This window comes from Trichechus manatus, unplaced genomic scaffold (genome assembly GCF_000243295.1).
Source record: "Trichechus manatus latirostris isolate Lorelei unplaced genomic scaffold, TriManLat1.0 scaffold00002, whole genome shotgun sequence".
In the NCBI taxonomy this organism is placed as follows: Eukaryota; Metazoa; Chordata; class Mammalia; order Sirenia; family Trichechidae; genus Trichechus; species Trichechus manatus.
The window spans coordinates 41,182,608-41,192,523 of record NW_004443938.1 but is presented as its reverse complement, the minus strand read 5'-3'; the positions used below and the strand labels follow the sequence as shown (position 1 = coordinate 41,192,523).

General features: G+C 35.1%; 1 protein-coding gene across 1 annotated transcript; it reads right to left on the bottom strand.

Annotated features, from left to right (window-relative positions):
- Positions 1-8,009: 8,009 nt before the first annotated feature.
- LOC101351811 (trace amine-associated receptor 1) lies at positions 8,010-9,540 on the bottom strand. The gene has a single exon (XM_004368913.3). It carries the CDS (start codon positions 9,239-9,241, stop codon positions 8,222-8,224), a length of 1,020 nt encoding a protein of 339 aa, XP_004368970.1. The 5' UTR covers positions 9,242-9,540; the 3' UTR covers positions 8,010-8,221.
- Between the last annotated feature and the right edge of the window lie 376 nt (positions 9,541-9,916).

The following is a 9,916-nucleotide window of genomic DNA, read 5'->3' as shown; positions in this document are numbered from 1 at the left end:
ACCAACAGACAGACAAAAATACTAATGTATTGAATATGAGTTGGCAATACAAGGAGAGAAACTAGAAAACAGCAAGTATATGATCACAATAATGACCTTCACAGTTTGCTGTATCATTTAAACAGAGAGGTGACATGTAGGCTGAGCTCAAAATTGAGAGACATATATTTTAATTCTATCTTTGCAATTGGGAAAAGATAAACAATGACATTAATTGTATGTAATAATAATAACTCTAATTTATTGGCTATGTGCTATGAACTATGTATTACACATCATGCCAACACTTTACGAATATAATCTCATTTTATTTCCAGAATCTCAGTTCATTTCTGTGAAAATTCCAGAGGAGTGGGAACATGCTGGTTTTGTCCATATCTGTATCCTTCTCATCAGGCTAGCCCAATGACTAACGTACAACAGATGCCCAGTAAACACTTATTACGTGAATAAATGAATGATTTGATGAATGAATGAATCTTCACAGGAATCCTCAAAGTTATGTATTATCCATTTTACAAATGAGAAAATTGAAACTTAAAGAGGTTTAGTAAATTGCTAAAGGCCATGTTAATGGTTGCCAGTGTTTGGATACAGACTTAGGCCAGTGTGTTTCCAGTGTACATAACAAGCAATGATTCTGGCTCTTTTTGTTTGTGGTCTTGTTTGGTGGTGGTAAGGGGAGTAATGAAGAAGAGACTTTAGATGATTCAGTTACTCAGGTAATGACCACCATTTTTCCCTTCACTTTTTTTACTTAGAGCTACCCTATGATATAGCTGTACGTATTTTAACTTCGCAGTGTGTTAATACACCAAGTGATTGTAAACCTCGTCAACTTCATGGTAGTAATAATAGATGTGACTGTGGTGCTTTGTTTGGGTATATTTTGTTTTGTTGTTCTGAGTAATATAAACCATAGAAGGAAAAAACGAATTGATGATATATGTGTATTTTCTTACTCGTCAAAATTTTTATAATTTTCTGTGCTTTGGAGAAAATACTAACAAGATGAAAACTTTAAGCTATTTTAAAAGAAAGATATCAACACATTTCAAGCGTATGACATCACTGTTTGGAAACCCTTCTGTTTGTTCAAAGTAAAGTCTTTCGAGAATTGCTAGTAACAGTAATTAAATGTGTTGATTAGATTTTTATCAATTCCCACCATACTTCATTTACGGTTTCACACTCTGAAGCTGAAATTTGGTTAACTTGAGTCTCTAGTCCAAAGAGACAAGTATAAGCAGCATTTCTCTCACTTTGCTCTCATTTGCCAAACTTCCAAGTAAATAGAGACCAAAGGGCATCATTAACACATCTGTTGTACGATATCGGTTATGATGGGAAATAATTTCACACCGTAAGTCATTGGGGAAGTAGTTGTACTTAGCAGTGATAGAAAAACATTTATCACGGAACTTTATTTGAGGAGCAAAATGTTTGGGGAATTCTCAGACTATTAACCAAAGGCAAAGTGTAAATCTGAGAAAGAAAACTTCAGCTGACGCAAGAGAAGCAAAACAGTGACTTCTGCCTCAGTCTACTTTCTCATTTGATGTAAATATGCTTAACAGAGCTGGCATTGTGAGCAAAAAGCAAGGAGTCCCCTATATTAAAGATTTCAGAAGTCTCAGGAAAATCATTCAACTAATATCCCACTTCAGCCCTGGTTTTGATACAAAAAAAAAACAAAAACAAAAAAAAAACCCCTTAATTAGATACTCTTTTTGTTTATCCCTTAATGAGTAATTCCAAATTTGAAAATTATAAGCAAATTACATACATTTAATAAATTAAGATCGTCAGTCAAGAAAGGAGGAATAACAAGGCCAACTTTTTTCTTTGAAGCAAGAATTACTTTGTTTGTGTTCGGTTGGTGTCTTAGTCATCTGTTTCCAGTGGATTGTGACTGCGGGGATTTGTGAGCAGTTTTTGTTACTTTACCTTCTTTCATGATTGGCGCTAACCAGACGCCTCCCTGATATGTTTCAAAGACATCATAAGACCCAGTTGCCAAAGATACGTTTCTTACTATTGAAGTTACTAACAGGCTAGAATAGTAGGTTTGGGGATTTCATAAATTTTTTTTTTCCTTATAGGAAGCAAACACAGGTTTGCTAATAAGGTCATTTCAAAAAACTTCTGTCTATGATTAGCACATTTTCATGAAAGAAAAGAACATTTTAATCCTGGAAATTTAACAAGGATAAAATCTTAAAAGATGATGCACTGAATTGAATAAATTTTTGTATTTGAAAAACTTGCTACATTGTGTTTATTTTCTCACATTACTCTGACATATGAGAAGTTTATCATCACTGACACTAATCCCCAGGATTTGGTGGCAGGATTTGGGAACCCCAGAGTTAGACTATTAAAGCACCATTGTGTTCAGACAGTGACATTAAAATACCTGGATTTCAAATTATAACTTTAAGAATAGTTTTTCCCTTGCTGGATTAAAATTATTGCATTCTAATTAGTTATTTTCTCTCCCTCCCTTCCTTGAACTTCCTTGAACTCCGCTGAGCTGTTCATGGAGCAGCTACTCTGTACCAGGCCCTTTGGCAGCTGCTAGAGATAAATGAGGCCCTGTACGAAGGAGCTCACAGCTAGGGCTTCTGTGCTCATTTTAAAATACAGTATTTATTGTTCTTCTAAATTTTCAACCTACTACAGAAACTGAAAAAATTTTAAATTCCTTTTTCTCAAAGATCTAAGGCAATGGTTCTTAAAACAAATGTGTTTCAAAGAACCTGAGTCACTGGTAGAAACTGCAGATTTCTGAGTCCCAGTCCAATCACCCCAAATAATTTCAGTGCAGTTAGGGCTTCGAACAACAACCTAGGTATTAGGCCATAGGATTAGGTCATTCTTGTATCACTCACTAGAGTTCCAAAACTAATTTGTAGCTTCAGAATACATGTTTAAATAACTTAACTTTTAATTTTTTTTCTTTTAATAAAGAACACATTTATAGCAAAAAAAATAAATCCACATAAGCACATTCTCTTAAACTTGGCTGGGAAAAAACTATGAATCTTCTTTGGCTCTGCTTCCTGAAACAGGAAAGACAGTGGGTTTGTAGCCAGAAGGACTTGGGCTCAAATTCTGTCTCTAATTCTTATTTGCTTTATCACGAGAATGCCTTATTGTTCCTTATTATTTATTCTCCTAAAAGTATGCATTGAGTATGCATTGAGTGACTTCTCTGTGCCAGGCATGGTGCTAAGTACAGGAATACCAAGAGGAATAAAACACTAACTTACAAAGCTCACAGTTCATGGTCTTGTGGATGCACACAGCATTATAACACAATTGGCAAGTGCACCAACAGAGAAATGTACAGGATATTTTGGAAGCTCAGAGAAAGACACCTAATCTGGCCTAAAAGAACTGTAGATATTCTGGAGAGGTAACCCTTGAGGTGAGTCTTTAAAAATGAGTAAATGTCAGTCAGTGAAGGGAGGTAAAATGGGAGAGGAGGTATTCTAAGCAAATGGGACTGCACAAGCAAAGGTACAAAGGAAGAAAATCTGGAACTACAAAGAGAGCTGGGATTTGAACACAGGCTTATCTGGTTCCAAAGCTTGAAGATTTCCCTTCATGCCAAAGTGTTTTGGGACTTTGTTCTAACTAGCATATTTCAGAGGTTGCACAAGTTTTCATTTAAATTCATGAAACACGTAGATACATAGATAGGCAGATATTTTGCAAATAGATCTAGATATCAATATTATATACGCATATAAATATATAGTTATTTTGTGTCTGGGTCTGTGTGTGTGTGTACACGCACACATTCTTGTTGTTGTTGTTGGCTGCCATTGAATCAGCCTCTGACTTATGGTGACCCCATGCATAGCTGAATGAAATACTTCCTGGTTTTGCGCCATCCCTATAACAGGTTGGGGATTGGACCATTGTAATCCATAGGGCTTTTATTGGTTGATTTTTGGAAGTAGATCACCAGGTCTTTCTTCCTAGTCCATCTTAGTCTGAAAGCTCCTCTGAAACCTATTCAGCATCACAGCAACATGCAAGCCTCCACTAACAGACAGGTATTGGCTGAGCATGAAGTGCGCTGGCCAGGAATGGAACTCGGTAATCCCGCACGGAAGGCAGGAATTCTACTGGTGAACCACCTATACCTTCATGCGTTTTACACAAATAATTTTTCAAAAAGAAAAATCTTTACAGGCTCTCAAATATGCTATAAACCAAATACTGCCATATCACAGACTAACAGTGCACCAGTTTATCCCCTTTTGGCATAGATCTTAGGTTAAATCTTCTGCTACCTTTTGCATAATTGTAGTTGTGATATTTATTAGGAAGGAGGATGATGTAATTCTGCACTAGCTTTTTTTTTTAACCAACTGCAATATCTGCCTATGTAAACATCTCTCCGTGTACTATCTTAGCACGTTCTGGGTCAGCACCACCATACATATATAATAAAATGACTAGGGATAATAATAATAGGCTAATGTTCTCTGAGTATTTTTATATGGAAGGCCCTGTGCTAGGCAGCATCTCTCATCTAATAATCAATAATCCAGTGAGGTAGGTAATGTTATAGTCCACATTTTATAGGTGGACAAACTAAGACTTAGAGCTGTTAAGTATCTTTGTCCAAGTAATAGCTGATCAATATTGGAGCCAGAATTTAAATCCCATTCAGTCTGGCTCCCAAACTTGCCTTCTTAATCACAGATTATCTTCTTGGCATAGAGCCTCAGTATTAATAGTATTTAAAAGTTCCCCAGCAGCAGCCAGGGTTGAGAAACACTACTTCAACACATCACGTTGTAAAAACTTCGATGAATGAAAAAATGTTAGAGTTCATGACCTTATTTATTACTTATCTGGTTTATATGTTTATAAAGAGGAATGCTTGCCATTGATAAACCATTGTGAGTGGGCTAACTTTAAGATTCTATGTCACTTTAGTTGGTAATTATGCTGAGAATGTTTTATTTGTGTGAGTTAATGATTTCTTTCTGCTGGGAAAGAAATAAATTAGATGCTAGGCTGACAGGACTTCACAGTAGAACCAGCCTCCACAGAAGGAGTCAGTTGGAATGCTTGAGCAGCATAAATTCACTGGGAGCTTAGAGACTTGGGGAGGCAGATTTAGGAGCTGAGGGAGGGATGTGGAAAGGAAGGCAGGGACCTATCAGACAAATTTACTTACTTTGATTATTTTTTACAGCTGGCCATGTATTCAATGATCTGTTTTGAAATACTGGGAAATGCATGTGTAATTTATCTTAAAAACAAACAAAAAAAATGCCCCCATCTGATTCTTGCATCATCGGGAATATTTGTTGAGTGCATATCTCAACTATTGAATAACTGTTTTGTTGATACACTTTATAGTTTGCTAAATTTAAAAACACAATCCTTCTTCAAGTATCTTTATACATTTAAGTCATTTTTCAAGCTCTAGTTGACAGTGTACAACCAAACAGAAACTGTGGTGCACCCGAATCCACAATGGGTTGGAGTTCATCTGGTTTGACCTACTTTTCTGGCAAGTATTTATGACTCTCCAAAGACTGGATGATTGACTACAAGAACCAAGTTTAAAATCAGGATGGAGCTTCCAGTTCACCAATCTCTTAATATGGCATTATTATTATTAATAATTCAGTTCCAACAAACTTCCTTGTTAACACAGTCTTTTACCTGAAACTAAGGGGATATTTCTATGAACACTCCTCTTGAGAGGAGAGTGGAAAATGAGACTGCTTTAATTGGAAATTGACTTAGCTTTGGAAAGGAGTACCATGTCGCTGCAATCTTTTTCTTGGTATTTACTATAATATTGTATGTCAAGTTAAGGTTCTTTCTGTGGCTACAATCAAAAACTACTCTCAAAGGGAATGTATTAGAAGACTATCTGGAACTCAGAGTCCATGAGAGGCTAGAGAACTTCGTTTGGAAACGGACAGGCAGCTCAGGAATCTGAGAAGCAAGAACCCTAACAATACTAAGAGCAGCCTGGTCATGATCTTACAACTTGTGTGGAATGTAATCCCACAAGTTTTTATTATTCTTTTCCCTCTGATAAAGATTCAAATTCAGAAAAAGATCTGAAATTTTTAGCTTGGGTCATCCACTTACTTGTTAATGAAGGGGAAGGGCAGGAGGCTGGCCACTTCCATAGGACTGGGTTCTAAATGAGAAATGGACTTTGGGCAACCGAAAGACAAAAATGCCTTCTGTATGAGGGGATCAAAACTAGTTAAAGCTGGGAATGTGGAAAATCAAAGTGAGAAGGTGGACTATTTCTTATTACGGGTATTAAAAACATAGCCTACAAATAAAGATAGGTTGTAAGGACTTTAGCATTAAGTTAAAAAAAAAAATTATCTGAGTTATGAACTTGTCCCAAGAAAACTGGGGAATCAATATTAAGGCCTGGATAGTAATTTAAAATACATGTAAGAGAAGAAATGACTCTTATTATCTCTATTACTAATATTGCTCTAGAAATTCTGGTTACTGAAACAAATCAAGGACTGTAAATAAGAATCATAACTACTGGAAAGAAGATATAACTTAGCATTGTTAGAGGATAATATGAGATTATGCATAATGAAAACCCAATAAATCAACCAAACAACTAAAATAAACTTTACTGTATGCCAGCAATAATGGTTACATAGAAAATACAGTGGATTAAAAAAATATTTATTTACAATAGGCAAACACACATATACAAAGTACAAAACACCTAGGAATAACATTAAAAGGAATGTGCAGAAGCAAATGAAGAAAGCCATAGAAATGTACTGTAAACTACAGAAAACTCTAAATACTTTTGTTCCCATTTTTTTTTTTTTAGATTTGACAGAATGGTTCTAATAAGTAAAAAAAAGTCCAGGTGGTTTTTGAAACTAGTGGTGATTAGGGGCAACTTGTTTTACCATATTCTAAATTAAAGTTTTTTAAATATACTAAAACAAAAATCTAGACAGAACAATGAAACAAAATATATAGTCCTGAAACAGACTGTAATAGATAGAAGGGTTTAACATGGCCTCAGATTATATGAATTTATATGAAACAGATTATATGAAATCTCTATGCGAAAGAGTTTATTTTCAAGTCAATGTTTAAAATTGAGAGTGTTTGTCCACTTCTTATTTGTAACCGATATTTGTTCCTCTTTTTTCTTTTGGTATATGCCATCTTATTAGGCATGGCTTGTCTATCCTGACTACACCTCTTATTCAGGTTCAGTTGCTTTGATGGGTGACTGTTTTTCAGTGTTCCCTGGAATCCCCAAAACTGAATTTTTTAAATTCCATATAGCCTATTTTTTCTGTCTTACCATTCCAAACATAACCTTGAAATATGGTGAGATCCTTCCAGACATTTTTGTGAGCTTCAGTAGCAGGTAACAGGCAGAAACTTCATTAACTTTCTAATATATTAAAAAGAAATTGGAAACAACCTAAGTGGTCCACAATAAAGGAATGGTTAAAACAAATCTTTGTACATCCATACAATGTAATATTTTACTGCCAACAAAAAATGATGTTTTTAAGAGTTTTAAATGGTCCTTCCCAGGAAGTGAGCTATAAGTGATCTTTTATTTTTATATTTTCCTTTATTTTCCAAACTTCATACAAGGATGAGCATCTGATGAGCCTATATTAAAAGATGACTATCAAGTCATTTAAGTATTGGGATATATAGTATCAAGGATTAATGATAAATAGCAAATTATGTGTAGATAATTATTTAATAATACTATTAAATTGTACTTTTAGTTGATTTTACAAATATATATATATATATATATATATATACATAAAATTTCCAAGTGAATGAATGGCAAAGTTGTGGTTCTAATTTGCATCCCAATGCAGCTGTGTAGTTTTTATCACTGAACAACTGAGAAAGGTACCACTGTCACCTTATGGCAGTTTATCTAAGGACAGAAAATTTCTTTAATTAAAATGTAGGCTCTTAAATTCTTAAATGCTGGATTTGCAAACCTTCGATATGTATAGTAAGAATGACATAAATCACACTTACTATGCCCCAAATAAGAAACTAGATGTAGGCATCATGATTTAACTCACCATACATACTTTGACTCAAAGAACTAACAACAGATCCATGCAGTTGGTGCATGTATTCTTAAGTTGTGTTCATAAATATGACCTCCTGCTCTTTGGCAAAATAGTCAAACATAATACTTCTATGGATTTGATTCTAAAAATAATTTACACCTAGACGAATCTTTTTGGAAAATGTTACCAAATAAAATCATCTTCAATGCCCTTCTGAACCAGGGATAGAAAAAAGCATAAACCATTGGATTAAAAGTAGAGTTCAAGTAGCCAAACCAAATCAATGCATCATTCAAGGTGGTTGGGATAGTGTAGTCCACAAAAGGATCTGTGACTGTGCAGACAAAGAACGGGCACCAGCACATCAGGAACACTCCCATCACAATCCCTAATGTCTTTGCAGCTTTCCATTCTTTGCTTTGTGAAATTCCATTTTTCTCTCCCAATCCAATTTGAAGCTTCTGATTTGTATTGTTAATTGATCTTGCCTGCCCTTTAGCTATGAAATATATTCTATAATAAATACACAACATAATAGATCCAGGTATGTAAAAAGAAGTCATGAAGGCCAATACCCCAGATGTTTTGTTAAAGAAGACAGAGCAACCCCCCATGCAGTGAATGTGTTTGTAATATATCTCTTCAGCTCCTTTGATATTTAGCTCCAGGAAGATCATTCCAAATGCAAAAATAGCAGGGACACTCCAACTAATGAAGATCATCACAAAAATAACCAAGATACTGATCCTGGCTCTGTATCTCAATGGGTCACTCACAGCATAGTAGCGGTCAATGGAAATGAAAGACAAGTGGAAAATGGATGCTGAGCTCAGCATAATATCAGTGCTGGTGTGAACTTTACAGAAGACTTCTCCAAAATACCAACAGTGCTCAACAGATCTCACCATGCTGTAAGGCATGACCAGGCAGCCCAACAGAAAGTCTACAGAGGCCATGGAATGAAGGAGCCAATTAGTTGGGGTATGAAGTTCCTTGAAGTGTAATATAGAAATAATAACTATCAGATTGCCAACCAGTGTGGTCAGAATTATGAGTGCCATTAAACTGTACAGGGTAGCACGGATGTCATTTGACCAGTAGCTTTTCACACAGGAAACATTAATTATATCATGGCAAAAGGACATCATTCCTGAAGAATATCCACCAGTTTATTTTCCCCTTTGTGTCAGAAGGAATTTTTTCCTGAGTCCATAATCAGACTAGGGTTCATTCTCCTTCATGTACCTATCTCAGAAACCTGCAGAAAAAAAGAAGAGTAAATTATGGGTGATTTAATTCCTCTCACTTTAAACATATTACCTACTACCTCTTGCTGAAGAGTAAATCATTTTGCAAAGAGCTTTATTTCCAAGTTCAGTTCAATAGTCCAGTTCAACAAATATTTTGTTAATATCTACTTGGTGCAGATGCTGCACTTGGAAGGCAAAGATGAAGAATTATTAATTTGAACTACATTAAACTGCCATTTTTGTAGGTCAGACAAGATCAAATAATGAATATTTCATATGCTTTAATCTATGGAAATATTCTTTGCCCATAGGAAGTCAGAATCTAGTGGCAGAGGCTTACATTCTAAAGGGTAGATATAAATTGCCAGAAAGTTTAGTATAAAATGTTAGTTAAAAAATTGAAATGTTTTAAATGCGCTTTTTAAACGTGCCCGCTACTGCCCACTCTTGCACTTCGTCAAATATAAGGCATTTCTTACTTTAAAGCTTATAGTAATGAACAGAAGCTTACATACCTTTATTTTCAGTTTGCAAAGCATACACACACATATATATATTCCATATGTATATGTG